General features: G+C 28.4%; 1 protein-coding gene across 1 annotated transcript in view; it reads left to right on the plus strand.

Annotated features, from left to right (window-relative positions):
* LOC132935206 (gamma-butyrobetaine dioxygenase-like) overlaps positions 1-14,518 on the plus strand; it is a 43,090-nt gene extending 28,572 nt beyond the window's left edge. The window contains exons 4-7 of the mRNA XM_061001682.1: positions 9,048-9,153; positions 11,853-12,055; positions 13,452-13,618; positions 14,229-14,518. Coding sequence (XP_060857665.1) covers positions 9,048-9,153; positions 11,853-12,055; positions 13,452-13,618; positions 14,229-14,383 — 631 coding nt within the window. The 3' untranslated portion in view covers positions 14,384-14,518. The remainder of the gene's footprint in view (positions 1-9,047; positions 9,154-11,852; positions 12,056-13,451; positions 13,619-14,228) is intronic.
* Positions 14,519-22,953: the final 8,435 nt, after the last annotated feature.

The following is a 22,953-nucleotide window of genomic DNA, read 5'->3' on the forward strand; positions in this document are numbered from 1 at the left end:
GTATGAAATTGGGTTGAATCAATTTAAAATTTTCATTTAAGAACTTAATGTTATATTTTAAAATAAATAAATAAAAGGGCACGTGTTAGAGGTAATTTTCCTGGTCATTTATATGAATTATTAAAAAAAATAAATAATATAAATACATATTATATACATTTTTAGTTATGTATTGCAGGTACTTTATAGCTTTAAAAAAATACCGTAATGGCATTTTTCTAATTTATTTTTTCTCAAAGATGACAAAAATATTCCCACGAGAACAAATTTCTGTTTGGGTATTTTTTTCTTCCTTACCAAACAGAGAAGGTATATTTGTTTTATTAAAAAAAAAAAAAAAAAAAACGAATGAAAAACCCGTGTAGAGTAGTCCCCAATGTATGTGGAAATCCTAGGAAAAAATGAAAACGCACAAAATAACTCTTCGGCTGCCTCGAAGTTTCGAGCGCATGAACTCATTATCTTTGTCATTAACACGCAGTAATAATATCGCCACTTTCAAATGGTCAGAAACGATATGATTCCAGAATACAAAAGACGATCTGGACGATCATTTTAAAGTTTAAATCCATGTCGAGATATAACACAAAGCACAACCATTTACATGATATCATGGTACACAGTGTACCACAACGATTATTGTTGACACACCTATTAACCTAACCTATACACCGATTCGATGTTTACCGGTAAGCAGCCGTAAACAAATTAGATATTAACATTTCGGAAGTACGCAAAGAATCTGACCAAAATTTGAGCACTGCAAAACTTTTCACGTTTTTATGTTGGTAATATTCACCACGTTATAGTTACTGATTTCATCACTTTTAGCATATTTTTCGATGTTAATAAAAAATTAAAATCAAACAATAATATTTTATTTAATTTCTAAAGAAAATAATTAGATGATAATATAGTTTTGGGGACAGCAAAATTATACTATTAGTATCTACTTACACATTACAGTTATAATATCATAATAGAATCTTTGTTACAACCCAAAAAAATAAAATAAAATTACAACATAGTAAAATTATATTACGAGTTTGAGAAATATTACAATTATTGTAAAATATTAGGAATTATTACTTGGTCGCAATAAACGTTATTGGTGAAAAATACCGCTGCAGATGACATAATTAGGTCAACATAGTTGGATCAATTGTATACTATAATTAAATGAATCATTATTAAACTTTAAAGTAATATCTGAAATTCCCCGATAAAATGTTCAGAATGCCTCAGTATTGTATTTAAAAGGAGGAAAGGACAAACAGCGCATAATGGATGTTTTTACGGTCTCAAACAATTAAATAATAATATAAAAATACGAATATCTTGTGACCTATGGTGTTAACTGGTTAAAAAATTGTAATCTATATTTTATTCATGATAAAAGTTATTAAAATTGCGAAAATGCACGAATTTAGACAAATAACTTTAAATCAAATAATAATGCATTTAATATTACGCCATTTTTATGTTAATATACATAGACCAAGGGCTTGCAAACGTTATATTTGACAAAACACGATTGAAATTTATAAGTGTAATTATAACGGAAAGCGACAGTCAAAAATAATTAAATACCACAAAACAAAACATAACGATTAACAAAATATATTACCTATATAATCATTAAACAAAAAATAATGCAAAACGTAATTTATAAAATATCATTGAACAAAAAATAACGCAAAACAAAATAATTTAAAATCCATTTATTTAAAAGTTATAATATAAGTTTCGTAGAAATATTTATTTCATGCATATGGACATTAGAATTGATTATATTGTATTCCGTATTCGGGCCTTTACCTGCCCGCATTAGTTATTATTAATAAATTTAATAGGTATTAACACTATTCTAAGTAACGATAAGCGCAAAACTTGGATAATGTTTTAATTCTGAATAACAATAAACGCAAAAATTGTGTAACGTTTTAATTGTTAATAACATAAAACTTGACTTTCTTTCAAATGCAAGCCCTGCATAAAACATCACTATAATAATTAACATAGCTATTAAGTAATAATAATATGAGTTAATGTACATTTACTTCGGCAATGGTCATATACTCATATTGAAAATATTTATTTTTTACCATCAGCTGATTTTTAATTTTATTTAGTGTTTCATGTATTATATTTTTTCTAATGGGACATCAATCAATATTATTTTCTATTGTATAATTATTATTTATTAATGATGGATTAGATGGTAGACGCAATTGCTATTTTGTTCGCTTATATCACGTGTCGATTGCTAACTGGCCGTTGTTATTCTGTCTTTTATTCTGATATAACTAAATAGATGGAAAGGTTATTGTCTGCCACATATAATTCGATAAAAAAAACTCCTCGTTAGAGCTTTTTCAGACGAAAAAAAACAGCGACCATTTTGAAGAATTTAGTTGACAGCCTGAATATTTTGAGTACTTTTAATACCATCTTCAATGTAAGAAAACAATTTAATTGATTCCGCGGTAATGCTTTTTGAAACATGACCGTTTCATTTCTTATCTTTATTATTTTATATTTTTTCTAAACCAATTATTGTACGCTTTTTAAAACCAATCATAAATGTATGCACTAATATCATTGGAACTCTTTTTAACATTTTAATGATGTACTTAAATATACTCAGAATCATCATTGAAACTATACGTCTATACTAGATATATAATTATTAATTTCATAGATATTATTATGAAATATAAATCATATAAATTAAAGTGCCCCACAGTAGGAGGATTTCGTTAAAGTCTAGTTAAAGTCCAAAATTAAAAGGACAATATTGCTTTAGTACTAAATAATATTATTTAAAGACTTATACCTAGTCTAAAAGTAATAACTATTTATTTGATATCGATAAATTGCATTATTTTTATCACCATAGTGCCTTAAAGGCTTAAAGTATGACATAACGATTTGTTTTTAGGTACTTTATTAATATATTGTATTTTATTCCTACTGTTTTTGTCTTGTAATAACGAAAAAAAAATGTATTTACTACGATAGCTGAAAGTAAGTAATATATCGTAAGTTAACATATTGTATAATATGAGTACAGTAAAATTATTCTTAAAATTAATAAAAATAAAATATTTCTTATCTAAAATGAACCATCCCATATTATTATTGTTATATTATTATTTATAGGACCTATTAGAACACAATTAATAAGACCTACACAAGTTTGGACAAAATGTTATTAGTATTTACTATTTTGATAGTACTACTACATAATAATAGCATGTACATATGCTAAAAATCAAAAAATCAAATCTTGAATTCAAATTGGCTTGGAAGTTAGCTTGGAAGTTAGCTAAAAATGTTGTATATTTTCTTCCACGCAATGCACTTTCTATCATTAAAATTAAATAATATAACTATAGCTTGGTTCTTAAAAATAAAAATAAAAATAAATCTAGGAATCTTAATATTGGTCGTGTACCACGGTGCCAGTGTTGTTACATTTTGATGACCTCTATTTATAAAATATATGTATTTACATTTTCATTTTTTTTATAATCAACTTAAAGACTAGCTCAACTCATTTGTACAGGTTAATTTTTTTTTGTTTTTCATTAATTGTTAGTTAAAAACTATTGATATAAACTATTGAAATAAAAAAAAAAACTTTACGACACAGATGAAGTTCCCTTCTATGTAGTGTAAAAAATTGTTAATCTACCATAAACAATGTACTTACCTACTCGTAAGTTTGACCAATGCGTTGGTTCAAAAACAGTTATTCTATATAATTTCATTAATACGCAACAACCATCGTTCATGGAAACACTTTAAAAATAGTTAGAATTAAATATATTTTAGATTAAACATTTTAATTATTCTTAAACCATCCTTAATATTGCCTATATTCAACCCCTTAAATAGCGGGTGCGTCATCTTAATAATATAAACTACAAATAGGTAGGTCCAATGTCCATATTATGAGACATTTTAAAATACCGAGTTTAGTCATACTGACCAATAGAGCCATTTACGTTATGAAATATTGTATTGGTGTAGACGAGATAATGCGCTCGTAGCTTGTAAAAAAGTATACGAATTTGCCGTACGTATATATTTTTTGTTCATAAATTTTCAGTAGACTGATTCAAACAAATAAAAATGTCATGTTTTGGTTTATTCGTTCGTTTTAGATTTTGTAGTAAAGGTACTTTTATGTGTATAATATACATCGCAGACCAATAAATGTATTTGCAATGTATCATAGAAATAGAAGTAAGTAGCAGTACATAGGTTATGTATTCGTCGCAATAAGCAATAAAGAGGAGAAATAACCTCAGAGGCAGTAGGGCGACAAACAGATTCAATGTACGCGTATGAATTGTTTAAGCGTATTTAATTAAATAAAGAAGTGCGAAATGCAAAATGAATAACGAATAATGAAAAATGTCATTGAGGTAGAAGCATATATTTGAATAATAAAAACGTTTTTCTGCTTTAAATCGTAGTCACCATAAATCGATTATATCGAATTACAGCTGCAGTGTGCCTTCAATATAATATATACAACATCGTCTGTAGATTTTGTACGATCCAAACTACTTTTACTACTACTTAAACCACTGTTTTTTTTATAGTATTCTATGATAACTGATAATATATATGTATCACGGGTCCTTTGTATCATATGTACATAAGTTGTCCGTGGAATATAATACGTAGGTAAATTCGATACTCATGTCAAAGTTCCATGGAATCAATAGTGGTGTGGTTGATTCTAGATTTATTCGAATAAAATACCTATCCGATAAACGCAAAACTCTGATTCGGGAACAAATATGAATCCAGAGAACCTAACAGGTGCCATAAAATATTATAATAACCAAAATATAATAAATTAAATCGAAAATAGAATCTGCAACAAATACGAAGCATGGTATTTTTTTTATTTTATAGTTAGGTGATCAAGTCGATATTTTATGATACTTACAATATCGTGTAACTTACGAATATCTTATTACGATATCGATATTTTTAATTATTTTGTTGGGGGACCACTTCTGTTATATTATTTATATGGGTAATCATACCATTCCAACATGGTGCCTGTACCGCGGCATAAAATCATTTTGCATATTATAATATTCTAGTGCAGCGTAGGAGAAACTGTCAAAATACAGACTTAAAACATAGCTAATGTTACTGTGTGCTGACTGTCACAATAGTGCACTGTGGTCGGCGAATAATGCAGAATTTAATAATAGTAATAATTATTATGGTTGGTAACTTTATTATAATATTATAATACACCTATATATTAATATTATTGTATAATAATTTACTCTGCAGCGATTGTCTAAAATGGCATACATACGTCTAATTTAGGAATGCATATTATTATAACGTCTGCCAGCTTTTGACCTGAACGCGTAAGTGCCAAATTATAATATAGAGCATTTGCGACGTTTTACGATCGTGGTCGAAACCTAAAATTTGGCGTTACACAATTACTCGCGACATAGTACATATTCAATACAAATATTTCGGCTCGTCGAGTCCGCCAATTTGTAAGTAGATAGGTATTTATATATTGAATTGTCAAAGACGAGTAGTACTACACGAACACACCTATATATATTGTGGACGTGAGATAAATTCAGCCGTGGCCAACTTAGGTCCAGGACGTATAAGAATACCTTTAAATATAGCGTAGGTAAAAGAGAGGTTTTTGTAGAACGAAACGGTTAAGAGGAGACCGACTTTTTCAAAGTGTATGTAAGTACTTTATCGCGACGACGCGCGTGAGGTACGTGTAGCGACGGGAAAGCAGTGGCGTATTTGAGGGCGATGACTTAAGAGGACGCCACACCCGTATGTGTTGTCTCCGTCTTACAAACGCGTAACATACCAAATTTACCCTCAGAAATTCAAGTTTTATGCTGTTAGTTTAAAAATTGGAGTGAATCGACCTATTATGAAACTTGATGGTAAGAACATTATCTGTGTTTTGTTGGAAATTTTTTTACGATGATTCAGTTTTTAAGTGAGTTATGGCGTGTATAATAAATGTAAATTAAAAATGCTCATAACTCACTTAAAAACTGAATCATCGTAAAAAAATTTCCAACAAAACACAGATAATGTTCTTACCATCAAGTTTCATAATAGGTCGATTCACTCCAATTTTTAAACGAACGGCATAAAACTCGAATTTCTGAGCGTAAATTTGGTATGTTCCGCGTTTGTAAGACGGAGACAACACATGCGGGTGTGGCGTCCTCTTAAGAGTAGACATAAAAATCGAGCCTTAACACTTTTTGGCTAGGTATTTGTTTTATGAAAACTGTGAAATTAAAATTCAATAAACAGGAAAATTAGTGTAGTACAGAAAATATAAGAAGTGTATTAATGCGAGACATCTCCGGCGGCCCGGCACGACAACTTTGAAGTGCACATAACTATTTGAATACGGGGTAAATATGGCTCAATGCATAAGGTATAATATCATCGTATAGTTCATAACAATTGTAATTGAAATATTAAAATATAAACATAAACTAACACTCGTACACTACCTAGTACCTATATATAATACATATTGAGTATTGACTATCTCTATTCTCCATATAAACAAAACGTTTTAGTAGTGCAAACACTATTTAATTATTATAGCGTCGTGTGAGTTATAACAACAAAATAGATAAAAATTTACTCAAGTTAAGAAACATAAATACAGCAATAAACATTTAATAAAAACGTTTTTTTTACTTCAGATAAAGTATAAGTTCTTCGTTCTCATTATTTTCATTCAATATCTATAAATAGCAATAAAAGAACCAACAAGATTTTGTGAATCATATGAAATCTGTTCAACGCTAATATGTATATTTTGTGAAAATTTCAAGTCACAACATTTATTTACATTTTTTATACAGTAAATCACTTTTAAATACAAAAAAAGAATTAATGTTTTAAAAACGGGTTTCTATTAAAATGCTTGTTTTTCCCTAATTTTTTTTTTCTGACTTATTTTGAAAAGAACTGAGATTTATTTACTTTTGAACCCTCAAAAATATCAACTAGATCAAATTTGATACCATAACTCACTAAGTTGAAGATCGAAGCATATAAACGTGGAGAAGCTTGAAAATACAAATACCACGTACCTAACCTAACCTAACCTAACCTAACCTAACCTAACCTAACCTAACCTAACCTAACCTAACCTACACAGTGGCGTGTAACATAGGGTCCAAGTGTTGCTCAGGCAACACCTTAAATAAGGGTGGTTGGGTATTGATAGAAGAAAAATAGGACATTTTAAAAATCTTCCCACATTTAATAACATATTGTATGGCACTACAGTGCCATATATTTTGATCTACACAATGAGATGTAACTACTAAAAGAATGAGAATCATCCTAACTTGCAGGTGACTAAATTAAATTTTAAAAATATATCTGTATGGAGATTGGGGGGATTCTATACCGACCGTTTTTAAGGAGTTGAATATAGGCCTAACCTAAGTGCGTGCGTGTTTTGCGCATTACGTGCATACACATGTCAATAAAACAGTAAACAAACGTTAGTTGTTTTTTTTTGTGTAAAGTATCAATCTTTTTACGAGTTATTCAAAAAATTGGAAAAGTAGTTTTCAAGTAAACGGTATAAGAATTGAAACGTTATAATATTACGACATTTCACTAGGACGATTGGCATACGACACAGGTCTATTTTGATTTGCAACACGACTGTAGGTTCTTATGCCCTTAAATATAGATGTAGTTGTACCATACAGGACAATTAATAATTGGTAAATACTTGTTTACGATAATCATCGAGCGTTGTAACAAAACAAAATTTTTTTGTTTTATCTATTATTTACATCTCTATCGAGTGACGTACGATCGCGTTGAGTGACACGCGATTATGATATTTTCGGTTCGTCGGCTCCAAATTATTCCGGTATTTATCGAATCTTCAAAGTCTCACATTTGTGGACGGCATTTCGGCGGAGTAGGAGCGTATAGTGGCGTCTGCTCCGGGTGACTCGGATCCGGGACATAGGTAAACAACTTGTACTAATAATTATGCGCGTGCCGGTTGTTGTGCAACAATTGGCGTGTTTATAGAGACGACCGTGGTTTGCTTTCAAAGGGCAGGTAAAGGGTGCATCGCGACGGTATAATAAGACGGCGACGGCGGCGGCGTACACACAATACGCTCTAAACAGTCTCTAAACGGACGTCACGAGTGGAAAGTTTCTGGGTACTTTGATACTGCGTCTCGTAGGCACTACACCGGCAAACCAATAATGCTTATATTGTGCACTGTAATGCTCTGTGTTCCGGTATAAGAACTACCGTAACAATAATAACAATATAACCAATATATTAAGCCAAGTATTATATTGATACCTATATGACATGTGTAGTTGAGTACGCGTTTTTGTAAGATACGAACTGTAAACGTGAACTTAGTCGTACCGATGCATACCGGGAAATCATAAACGACGGGCTAACTAACGACGACTAACCTATGGTTGGTCGTGGGTGGTTGGTGCGGTGTATATAGGTAGGTACTATAATTTATAATATAATATACTTTTCATGTAACGTATACGATTGCATCGTCTTCAGCTAAACGCATAATAACAATACGTGAATCAATATCTATTTGAAATATCATTATAACGTCTTACTTACTTACGTACTACCTACTTACTTCCTACGTCTTACTTACGCGTTATTTCATATTCAATCAAATGTGTTCTGAATTGTATAATATTCGTAGGTACCTATAATGTTTGAAAAACGTTATTGGACGATACCTACGAAATGTGCTGTTAATAAGAATTCATAATTTACTGGTACTGTCTCGATACTACGTGAGCTACCTATGTCAGAATAAACTTTATTCGCGTACATACGAGTATAAAAGTTGTATGATCTACGCGCGTATGCTGTGATGAAATTCTTTAAAATCCTATACAATTTTAGGAAAAAAAATTAATAAACGAATTCTACGAAAACTAATATCTCGTTATTGTTGTTGTCTGGTTTTTTTTCAGGGAGACGTTTAAAGTTGAAGTGAACTCTGATGCGACCAATTTGGCATATAGATCAACATACTTACAACTACACACGGACTTGCCATACTACGAATACACACCCGGGGTAATTTTTATTTGATTATTCATGTGATATATTTATTAAAACCGTACAAGACACGCAACATACAATATATAACATAGCGAGTACCCACAAGATTGCTTAAAGGTGGTAAATATTATTATTATTATTCTTTAGTAATCAACCCTGAGGTTGGTTCTAGAGCATTCTTCCTTTCTTCTTCCACTCTTCTCTGTAATTGGCCACTCTTTTCAGTTCTCTGCAGGTTCTCAGTCCGGCCTCTGACAGTTTTATTGATAATCCAGGACGACCTCTTCCTCTTTTGCCGTCCTTTTGTTTTTCCAATATTCTGTGGTTCAGTTCTTCCTCATATCTTAAAGTATGTCCAATTAGTCTTCATCATCTTTCTTTGATTGATTTTGATAATACTCTATGTTCACCTATATCATTAAGTTCATTTTCATTGGTTCAAAACCCCGTCCAGCTAACTTTTAGCAATCTCTTCCAGGAGACCACATTTCAAAGCTTTCTAAGTGTCTTTCTTCTATTCTATTTATCAGTTTATCACCCCAAGCCTCTGACCCGTATAAGGCAACTCTCCACACAAACACTTTGACTAATTGTTTTCTTATTTGAATACTTATATTCTTGAGGCATAATAGCATAGTAATTTCTTGCGGTTCATAAACGTGATTTCACCTGCGCTACCCTAGTTTTGATTTCTTTTGTACTATTGCCATCCTGAGTGATGCCTAAGTATTAATGACACTGTATACTTATTCAAACTGATTATTCCCCACTTGAATTGGAATCTGTGTCTTTGTTGTTTTTTCTGACATATCAAAAATTTAGTTTTTTTCCGTTTATCTTATCAGTTTATCATTATTCTTCAATACACTTTTGCATCCCTTCTAATGCCATCTCCATCTCTTTTTCGTTATTGGTTATTATGCCATAGGTTTTCCTCCGATCTTCACTCCTATTTTTGTCTATTAAGCATTTCTTTTATCTTCTGGATTGATTGGTGACATGGGGGGAGATCCTTGTTTAGTGCCTTTTCGTATTTTTGCTGTTCCAGATTTATCTTATATTCTGATTACTGCTGAGTGACAATCTGATGAGCCTTGAACCTCATCCTGCTGGGCCTAATACCCCTGATTGTATCTGTGCCATTAACACCCTTCTATTTTCGTCTTTCTTCATGTTTACTTGAAATAGTAATGTGGTGGTCTTCCTCCCCTTCCACATCGCAGTTGTAACCCCTACTTCTAGGAGTTACTCTCAAGTTATCCTGGTACTGCTTCCCATTACTAGGACCATTTTAGTCACCTTTTACGACCGGTATGAAATTACCATGGGTGTATTCTAGACCCCCCCCCCCCTACAAGGGCTATAATATTATTATGAATCATTTATATTGTATAGTTTAATAATAAATAAATAAATAAATATACACAGTCCAAAAAAAAACATTCTGTAATATCATATGAAAATGAGTTTTCTAAAACTGATCGATAGCGGAAATGTAAGAAATGCTTCATGCTTTTGTATGTTTTTTATATTTACTGGAGTTTTTTACTTCTGAAGTTTACTATATTCTAATAAATCAACAGAGTTCAAACAGTTAATAATAGGTATTAACATATTATAGATAACATAATAAGTTTTAAAGTAATATTAAATTGTCATTCAAATACTTTAAACCAATATTTTGCTTCAATCAAATCAGCATGAAACTTATAGTTTGAAATTTAATTACGAACTATATCAACTATAATATGCCTGGTCGATAGTTCCTAAAAATAAAATGAGAATCAATGAGAACATTATTACTAGAAAAGATAATAACACGAATTAAAATTAACACATTCCTCGATCCAGTAAAAACCTAAGATTACAAATTTATAATTGATTCCTACTTAATTAAAATATAATCTTGAAGAATAATTAAGAAATACTGCAAAATATAAAAGCATGAATTCAAACATTTTGTACAAATGTGGTAATAAAAAAAAATAATAAAATGTATAATGAAGACATTAACAAGTACCTACATGGCTACATTACTATACAATGTGCTTATTTTGCACTACTGACTAATGAAACTAAACAAATTACTTTTTTTTATATTTTCAACATAGGTACTATTTTTCATTTCATTTAAATTCGTAATAAAAATAATAATTTATTCTTGGCTTTTGTAATATTTTTAATTTTATAATAAGAACGAAATTTAACACAAAATTGTATATTACATTTTACATTTTAAAAGATAAAATTATCCAATATTAGTTATTGATTTAATTTGTGCTGTTCTAAGTTATGACTTTTATATTTTTGGGATATCACCGTGGTTAGTAAATTTGGTTTTACGATTGCCGCTACAAATATTTTCCTTCCAAATACTGACGTTCTGCGCGTTTTTCCGTTTCACCTAATGCTAAATTCCCGTATATATTTTAAAGATATTATTATCATAATATTATTATTATGTAAGGCCAAACCATTAAAAAAAAAAGTTCGCAAGATCCTCATAAATTTTAATACAATATACCTAATAAAGAAAATGTATATAAACTAATTGAATAATAATATTACTCGCCGTAATTTTTAAAAAGTAAAGCCGATAAAATGGAACGGAAAAACTTTAATATAATAACATTATCGTCATCACGCTGCGCAACGGTTTAATGGAAATATTTTGAGCTCGTAGACCATTGGACATTCGGTTTGATTGAAAATAGGTGATTTTGCTGCACTGCATCGTTCAACCCGAATCCAGTGGCGGTGAATCCGAAGTGACCGACGGGCTGTCGGTGTGCGATCGTCTGAAGGAAATGGACGTGGATTGCTATAAGACACTGTCTACGGTGCCGGTGAGGTGGATTGACCGCGGCCACGACGGTGGCTACAACTTCCATAACGTTTACGTCTCGCCCGTAATTTGGTTAGTGGCACGTCGAAACGGTTAAAACCATTATCATTATTATTCATTATTGCCTCTGTCGTAGACTTTTATAAAATAATTTATTCTAGATTATAATATTATTATGTTTATGGAGTACCTATAATAGGTAGGTATTACTGTATTAGTGTTAGTCAGATATAGGACGGCAGAAGTAAGGCCAGACAGTGTAAATAACTTATTATTTAATTTAATTTTTAGTGAAACCGCGAATTAAAGGTACATATATTTTAGTTATTTATGCCTACTATTAAAATAACGATTTTATTTATTTCATTGAAATTAAAAAATTTATAATTAGTAGGGGACTTGAATCTTTTCGAAACTATGACGTATATTATTAATTACTATAAGCAATGAAATAGTTTCAAAATATTTAAGTTAATTTAATTATTATTTATCATCGAATTCAAATTGTACATATCCATTACAGTGTAACTGCTCAACAACGAGGTACATTCAGCACCTAAACTATATATACTGAATAGCTATCTCCCGATTTTTATAATTAATTATTGATATATCCAATTTGTACCTACGCTTGTTTTTTCCCCACTAAACTGTATACGTCACTGAGCTTCAAGTTTATTTTAATTGATAAAATTATACTTAACCATATTTTTTTTTCTATTTGTAGCTACTGTTCAAAATAATAATTTAGTGTGATTGTAATCAAAAAAAAATATAATAATATACACATAAACACAGCCAGTATATTATATTGCCTATACAGTACTCCTTAGTAAATTAACAGTATTCAGCCCCCTTAATAATAATAATGAAAACTAGGGTTATGACTTATGAGTATGAATTAATATTTCAGATGAAATTTTCACTTTGGAATATTTCAAACTTGAAGCTTTTACCCTTCTTGAAATATTTAATTGAAATATTGAAAAATATAATATTTTTTAACTATGTATTTTGCTATGTTTCATAAAATCATCACTAAATGGTCACACTGATTTCATACCTGATTACTGATTATCAATATTTAGTTCCCGATCATGATGCAGAGAAAATAAATCTATAAGATAGATAATTATTATGTAATTTGTACAATGTATTAATGTACTATGTAAGAAATATTTCTAACACATTTTTCACTCAAAACTTAACTAAGTAGATGTGTATACTCTACTTCCTATTATAGTTTTAAACTAAATTTTTTTTTATCTTTCATAATATAAAATATTTTATGCAATTTTGGAACCATAATCAAAACACACGCACTGACTTGAATACGTAGTGTACATTCATTATAACTAACTGAAAATGTATAATTAGATATTTTGCATGTTCTAAACGTTGTTGTTTTACCATAGACGTTAATTAAACACTAATCGAACATTCATGTTCTGTTTACTTTTATATACAGCGAAGACAGTTATGGGAATGTCAAGAGAATTAATTTTAGTGAGCATCACAGAGATTCGAAATTTCCTGTGTCAATAGATAAAGTACACATTTGGTATGATGCAATCGAAAAATTTGTAAAGATTGCGTACAACGAAAAGATCATCAGCACTTTTAAAATGAAACCGGGTATATATCTCTCATATTGTTTATCTATTGACTATTTTATATTATGTTAATCAACACATTATAATGACATAATGTTACGATACGTGTGACATACATAGAGTAAAGTTTAACACATAATGTAAAAAAATTTTTTTTTACTTTTTTAAGTTTTACATTTTTTTTTAATGAGTCCCTAAACATTTTAAACGTTATACTCCGAAACAGAATATTTTTCTCGGAATTATAAATTTACCTTAACTTTAACTTAACTGTAGTCTGTAACATATTATGAGTATTAAAGTTTAGTGGATTAATATTTTGTGGCGTGCCCCTGTGTCTCTCCTTTCCACTCATATTAAATACTTATATGAGTTATACCTAATACCTAACTAATTAGCTTCTCATTTAAAATTTGATTTTATGCACGGATATTTTCAAAAAAAAATATTTTGCTTTCGAATATGAAATTAAATATGTAAGCCGTCACTCAATTAAATTTAAATTAAAACAATTTATTTATATACATTTTCAGAAAATAACTGTTTACCTTAAAAATGCATAACCTTGCAGTCTATCTGCATATGCATAATAATATATAATATTTAAAACGCTTTTTTTATTTTATTTCAAGGAGACATTTTAACTTTTGACAACCATCGAGTACTTCACGGAAGAAAAGGATATCAAGGCTCTAGATTATTGATTGGTGGTTATTTGGACTGGGATTTGATAAAATCAAGAACTCGTGTACTCCAATCTCAACTGTCTAATACAAATATTAACTAATCATACACATAACTTATGTATATATAAGTAAAATTTGTATGTAATCCAGTAATGATGAACCATTAACTATACTAAATAAGTACAGTTAAACATGATATAAATTGTATGTAGGTATAATAAATATAACGTAAATTATTTATCGTATTTATTTTATTTCTATTAGTAGGTATTTAAATATTATATGTATTCGTTTTATTAATTTACATTTTTATTTTTTTCTATTTTTCATATAGTTTCTACTAAGACTATTTAAATTTATTAATTATAACGTTATAATTAATATGTATGTTAATGACTGGTTAGACGTGGAAAATAATTAAACTAGTTTTTGCATAAAACTCATTCTCCATTATTTTTAAGTAATTTTTAAATTATTAAAAATAAAAAATATATTATATGACATCAAAGAACTACACTATGAAAAATAATACCTTTTGACAATTTGTATTATAACTATTGTGTACTACTGCACTCAGTATAATGCTATAATAAAACGAGATTTTACAAACGAATATATTACGAGAAATAATAGTACTTACATTATAATATAATATCTAATGATTTACCATAAATTAATTTATTTAATTTCTCAAAGCAGAACTTAACAATTGGTTTTATTAACAATGTGTTACACAATCGCTAGTATATATGTATAATTTGTATTTTATATTAAATCTAGAAAAGTACCATAACTACTAATTATCACAAGATGGAGTTGTTTTCAATTACCAATCTTAATAATCTCCAATTTATTTCTTTTGCGAATTATTTGACCTCCTTTTTTAACAAGTAAAAACTATTTGTTAAAGCTTAAGGCCCGAGGATTTTAATGCCAAAATACGATAATGTGGCATACCGCACACCGATGAGAAAATATTGGCCTCCACTAGACTAACCTATTTTAAGGAGTTAAATATAAGTAATATTTGTCGTGAATTGGATAATTTCTGCTATTTTTAGTGGATTACCTAACACATATTGTAATATGAAAACGTGAGGATATCAGGGTTATTAACGAAACGAGAAGCAGTAATTCGACCAGAAAAATGATCACAAACCCAAAAACACAAAAAGGTGGGCAAGTGGATGTCGCTCTGCTGTACTGTAGGTTACAAGTGGGTCACTGTATAATGGATGGTATTAAATTTGAATTCAATGATATATCATTGTATAAGAAAAACGATTCTGAGTGGAGACGATATGGCAGTCTAGGTATAAGACATATTATACACTTATCTATGGTATTAAAAAAAAAATTCATCATAATATATCGATGAAAATATTACAAATTAGAAGTTTCAAGTGCCCACGAATAATATTATACAATCACAACAAAATAACTAAAATAGTTATTCTAGGTTTTTATGTAATTTCGTCCAAATTTGAACTTAAAATGACTATACAAATAAACTGTGCTTGTGTATTTTTTAGATTTTTTGGTAACCGAATTATCTATTTACATGGAATCTTGTTTTAAATTTTCAATCCTTAGCTATAAAAACTGAACATTTTATAATTTATTAATTACAATGGTTGATAATTTTCGAGATTTTGATAAATTCTGTCCAAATTTGATCTTTAAATGCTTATAAAAAAAAACTGTGCCTATGTATTTTCAATATTTTTCAACTGCTATTGTAAAAATATATCAGGAGTCTTGAATTAAATTTTTACACTTTTTGGCCCAACAGATAAAACTTTATTGATATTTATAGAAAAAAAAACTAAAAAAATTGAAAACTGAAAATGCCCGTAAACAGCTCAAAAAGTGTCAAAATATTTTCAAAATTGTATGGTGTATAGGAAATGCTAATATAAACATTCAGTGAAATTTTCATGTATCTACAGTTATTCGTTTTTGAATTACAAGAAAATAAGGAAATCGGTACATGAGAAATCGAGTGAATATCTAATGTTGTAAAAATATGAATTTAAAACGCTCATAAAAATTTAATTTGACTTTCTTGTAGAAATTTTTTTTTTGATAAAGTTAGACAAACTTATGAGGAATCTTGTATTAGATTTTAAAATCTTAGATTTAAAAAGAAAATTTTTTATGAATTTCTAACTCAAAATAATTTGCAAATTTTCGTGATTTTTCCGTATTTTTTCAAGATTTGAACTTTAAACGTGTATAAAAAAAAACTGTGACTAAGGATTTTTAATTTTTTTCATCTGCCTTTGAAACAATAACCTAGGAGCCTTCTATTAAATTTTCAAGCTTTTTTACCCAACAAATAAAATTTTATTGATATTTATAGAAAAAAAATTTAAAAAAACTGAAAACTGACAATGTCCGTAAACAGTTCAAAAAAAGTCAAATTATTTTCAAAATTGTATTGTGTATAGAAAATGCAAATATAAACAACCAGTGAAAATTTCATGCATCTACGGTCATTTGTTTTAGAGTTACACCAATAACCAAAATCGATTTTGTTAAAAATCGATTTTGCGTAAAAATTCCCGTTTTTCCTTAATTTTTCTTTTGTTTTTCACATCGCTTTTGAAAACTACTGGGAAATTAAAATTTTGACCTCCCCAATGCACCAACGATATTCACTTTCCCATCGAACAAGATACTGAAGTCGAAAATCGAAGCATTATTTCGACTACTTATCGTGTACACAGACACAAAAATAAAAAAATAAAAAAAAAAATAAAAAAAATAAAAAAAAAAATAAAAAAAAAAACACACATCATTGTAAAATCAATACATTCATCGTTTCACTCAGAATCTAATAATATAATATGTTAGAACTAATACCTACACTCCTTCCTCGCTTTGTTCAAAATCTATAAATCTGGTTTTTAGAAAATAATATATTACTGAACTTAAAATTAGAATGGATCGAGTGTTTTTGAGCTATGTCGCTATTGTTGGTCCAAACCCTAACAGGTGGAAAATGCATCGCTAAAAAACGGATCTCCGTGACCAAAAGATACATTGGTTAATATAGGTTCCTAATTATTATTTCTGGACAGCCTATATAACGTTGAAACTTTTAAAAACATATTCAGCTTTTCGTGAATACTCGTGATGTTTATACTCAATAACGATATCTTTCTCACTCATTCAAACATCCATAGACCATAATATTAATTATAGCTACACCGTGATAGATTTTATTATAAAGCTTCAAAATGTAAGGAAATCGGGTAAGTATGTGTGGCTCTGCTGTTCAATAGGTGATAAGTGGGTCACTGTAATGGATATTGTTAAATTCAAATTCAATGATATAATATCATTGTATACGAACAACGATTCTGAGCAGAAACGGTTTGTCAGCCAAGGATATTATATTTATATTATTATTATTAATACGGTAGCCGGTAAGTTTAATTAATATTATTTGTATATAGTAACAGTGGCGTATCCAGGTGGGGTTAAGGGGTTTTTACCCCCCCTGATTTTTTTTTTAAATAATAACATTTTTATTAATAAATTATTTTCAAATAAAATTCGTCAAAAATTAATTTTAACCTACTCCCCAAAAAAAAAAAAAAAATTCTAGATGCGCCACTATATAGTAATATCCTTTAGAATTTTCAAGCACTCACAAATAATATTTTTAAATTATAACACAAAACTAAAATGGTTCTTCTTCGTCTAAATATCTATTCTCGTCCAAATTTAAGCTTCACTTAACTATTGAAAAAACTATGTTGTTTATATATTTTTCAATTTTTTTATAAATTTTATTTTTAAATTTTCAATATGATAAAATTTTTTTAAAATTTGAAAATTAATTGCTTTTAAAAAAAAATCTTGAGTATGTATTTTAATATTTTTAAACTGATATTGTAAAAATGTGTGAAGAACCTTGTGCTTTGTGCTTTAAGCTTTGTATTAAGTTTTATAACCAAACGAATAAAATGTTTATAAAATTATTGATATTTGAAGAAAAAAAAATTGAAAATTGATAACGTCCGTAAACAGCACAAAACGAGTCAAAATATTTAAAAAATTGTATGAAGTATATAAAATGATAAACAGACATCCAGTGAATATTCAATGTTGTGAACATTTGAACTTCAAACACTCTTAAAAATGTAGTTTGACTTTTTGGTAGTCATTTTTTTTTACTTAAAAACTTATGAGCAATCTTGTAATAAATTTTCAAATCTTAGATATAAAAAAAAAATATAATGAATTTCAAATTCAAAATAATTTTAAAATTTTCGTGGTTTTTACGAATTTGTCAAAATTCAAACTCAGACCCTCATAAAAAATTATTGTCGATTTACGCTCCATTTTTTTTAATTTTCACTAACAACAACTTACGAGAAACGTTTTTATTATATTTTAAAGTTTTTTGACAGAGCAAATCTTTTGTCGACAGTAATTTTAAAAAAACTAATAACTTTCGAAAATGTCATATTTTATTTGTCTTAAAAATATCTTAACAATCAAAATACTTTGAAAATCTTATGGTGTATAGTATTAATATAAATATTCAGTGAAAATTTCATGTATCTACGATATTTTTTTAAGAGATTCACCAAAAACCAAAATCGATTTTGTTAAAAACCGATTTTACGTAAAATCCCATTTTTCCTTAATTTTTTTTCCTGGTGCTTTTAAAATTTCTAAGAATTTTGATCTCCCCAATGCACCAACTAGATTCACTTTTTCACCAGAAGTTGAAAATCGAAGCATTATTTTGAATACTTGTTTTAATTTATAAATATTATAATAATCGAATACATATTATATAAAAATTAATGTTTGTTGGTTCGTCCTCCATACACTCAAAATCTACTGGACTATTTTGAATAAAATGTATGTCAAATGATTCCTTGAAAATCAATAGAACGATTTATAGTTTCGATTTTTAACCCACGTATAGGTCGCGTGGCTCACACATACATTTTGTTTTGGCACTTGAAAATCGAAATTTTTGCTTTTAATAGGGTTGACATTGGTTATAGTTTCTCATTGGTTTCATGTGATAAAGTAGTTATCATTATAGTTTCTAAAATTTGCTCACTAGACCTAATTCGCGTTTCATGTAGCCAATCGTCATTTATTTGTATTTATTTTTTTTTTGTCTGTTAATCTATTTATTTATTTTTTCGTTTTCATGCCTCCTAAATTCGTATCATTGGTGATCTACTAGTGGAACACAAATCAACGAGCTTCTCAAGCGAAGGAGGAACGAAGCAGATCGTTTACGAGTTGATTGATCACGTGAATTGTAGTCAGAAGACCAACGATCAGTAAGAATCGAAGCCGAACAAATAAGAACCATTCTATCTCGAAGAATCGTGCACATTGACTTGGAACTTGGAGCATTTCAGTAAAATTTTAATTACGACTTCAGTCTGCATCCAAGTGTAGACATTGACAAAATAGATAAGATGTGTTGGCAACGCGGCGCACGAAAGTTAAACAATCACTTCAAGTGTGTGTGGATTAAATCTAGAATATCCATGCTTTACACATAGGAAATTATATACGTCGCATACTCACGAGTAGAACAATCAAAAAATAAATCTGTTTTTGCAAAACATGTAACGGTCATATTTTACACCCAAAGTACTAACTTATTCAAATTTAATTTTATGTACGAAAAATCATCGTCTTACATTTATTTTCTACAGTATGTAAATTGTGTAAATATTAAAATAAATTAAATAAATCTAATACTATTTTATATTTTTTAAATCTTTTCCGTTTAATACTGCGCACGAGAAAACAGTATCTATATATAATGTATATATATATATACTGAAATCTATCCATATTGCAGGGTGGTCAACTATAGTCAACTATCTAAATATATATAAATATGAAAGTTTCATTACTTATTTCTATCTTTGTCCCCTCTAGACTTAATGATAACTAAACCGTTTTCAATACAAGTTATATCAATGGATTCCTTGAGAGTCAGGGAGGGTTTATAGTTTTGTTTTTCAACGTATATGGCCCGATATAGGTCACTGCAGTGGGTCTGTTGGTGGCACACATGCATTTCAATCAAATCCAATATTTTTTCCTAAATATATAAGCGATTGTCATAATATAATAAAATAGATATTATGATTGGATATAGTTTTCTATATTTTGTATGTACCTAATAGATTATATTTTGTAATTTAGGCCAATGAAGCTATTCTATATAAATGTAACATGTAATAAGTAACAGCTATATTATATATAAGAGGCAAAGTGTATAATTAAGGTTTACATAATATACTACAGTAATAATCGACCGTCTTTGACATAAAACAATTGAGAATATTTCATCAATAGCAAATAGGAAACCATGATAGATGGATAGATTTTAATAGATAGTCTGCTAATAAAGATATTATTAGTTGTGTATTATAATATCTAAATTATGCATACCTATACCTAGGCAAATCCACAATTTTTGACAAATTAGCACCAAATTTTGAATCCCAAGCGCATCAATAGCGCCATCTGTCGTGTTTTTACAGCAAGTTTTTTTTTAAGAAAATTCTACTAAACCACTTATTTGACTGTGTTAAAAATCTATGTTGTTTATATTATTAATAGTTGTTTCATTTTCCGGGTGGAAACCGATTTGCTAATTAAGTCATTACACTCAAACCAAAATACACCAAGCACTGTGTTCAATCAGCCGCACAGACAGACTGCTCATCTCGATTGGATTTGTTCAAAGTGAGCGACACAATTGAAATCGATTTTTTTCCCCGTCTGTATAAAAATAATAGTTTGTTTTTTTTTTTATATTACTAAAATTTGATTTTTTGCTGTCATTTTTAATTTTTAATTTACTACTTTTTATGTTTAATGTGTTACGTTTTCATGTACTATGTGAACAAAATAATAATACGCCTACGAATTTAATGAATGTTTAGATTGGCAACAATAGGACTTAAATATTAACTTTTTGGACGAAATGATTAATTGTTTTTTTGTCTCCCGGCTGAAATTAAAAGTTTTATTTTTGCCGAAATAATTTAACACTCATTGAATGGCCTCCTTTGCTGTTATAATTTTTTCTGTCAATTATACTCTGATATGTATTATTTTTTCTATGTCTTTCTGTATTTGTATATATATTATATACTTTTATCAAATATTCTTATCGTGCATTGGCATATTATATTGTAAATATTCAGTTAAAAATAAAAAAAAATGACTGATCTATAGCTAAATTAAAATACTTTTTTCTATTTAAAAAGTAACTTAAAAATATTAAAAGATAGAACTTCGTACTAACTTAACATATTATATTTTTAAATATAAACATAGAATAACGAGTTTAAAAAAATACTAAACTAGCCCAGCTTTATATTATATGAATCGAATTTTGTGAAAAAAAACTGTGTGTTTGCAATCCCCTCAACGTATAATATATTAAATTATATACTATTATTTCCTCGTTATATTATATATTCGGGATTAAGCATTTTTATTATAGGTTGAAACACATTTATTATCATTAACGTGGAAAACATGGAATTGACTGACTGTTTCCTAGGCTCGTGTATGATTTTGATGAATGATGATGTACTTACAGCAAGAAACGAGTGAATATTTTTTGTCGTGGTACGACAAGAAAAGACGAATTTACGTTATTTGTCATTGAATTTGTTCTGCAGGTCACACTTTAATATAACACTAATACCTTACCTAAGTAGGTCATAACTAATAACATATTACATTTTATTAGTATATTACATACTTATTTGAATCAGTTGATTATATTATTATTTGATCGTTCATCTACGTTTTGTCACAGAGATACAATATAATTAAAACTATGTCACAATATAGCCATATAGACAAGGCTGAGCATTAAAGAGTTAAAATGTTAAAGTTAAATTAAAAAGTTAATTTAATTTTAACTTTTTAACTTTACTAGTTAATTTTAGCTTTTCATTAACTTAACTATTAACTTACTAAATTCCTTTTTTTAATTAACGTGAAATTAACAAAATAATTTTTCATTTTAAGAAATAAGTTAAGTTAATTTATTTTATTTTTAATTTAATTATATTTCACTATTTCAGACTATTTTGTTTTCATGTCAACAAATATTTACCGTGAATTGTTTAAAGTTAAAAATGTATATCATTCGAATTTAAATTATATGGAAATACTGTACAAAGTATAAACAGTCTAAATGGTCTATAATTTAGTTTTGGGTTGGAAAAAAATTAAGTACCTACGCTAGAGTTGAATAAACAAATTAACTTTTTTTTAACTTAATAAAAAGTTAACAAAAAGTATGTATTAACTTTAAACTTTGAATTTTTTGTTATTGATGCATATTAACTTAACTGAGTTAAAAAAATCATTAACTTGCCCAGCCTTACATATAGGTATATGTATAATGTTAAACTTTTTAAAAAAGAAGCGGACGTGCGATGTAATAACGTACCGTAAAAATAAGTTAAGTGTTGAATGCACCTTTCATCTTTTTATTGATAGATATCTAAAAAAACATTTAAATAAACAGTGTTTTAAAATAAAAAATATATTATTAAGACAGCTCTAGGTTTGAGGCTCAAAATAATATTACTATCATTAAACTTAATAAAAGCTGATCATTTCACTCTATAATATAAAAAATGAT

Source organism: Metopolophium dirhodum, chromosome 1 (assembly GCF_019925205.1).
Source record: "Metopolophium dirhodum isolate CAU chromosome 1, ASM1992520v1, whole genome shotgun sequence".
NCBI lineage: Eukaryota > Metazoa > Arthropoda > Insecta > Hemiptera > Aphididae > Metopolophium > Metopolophium dirhodum.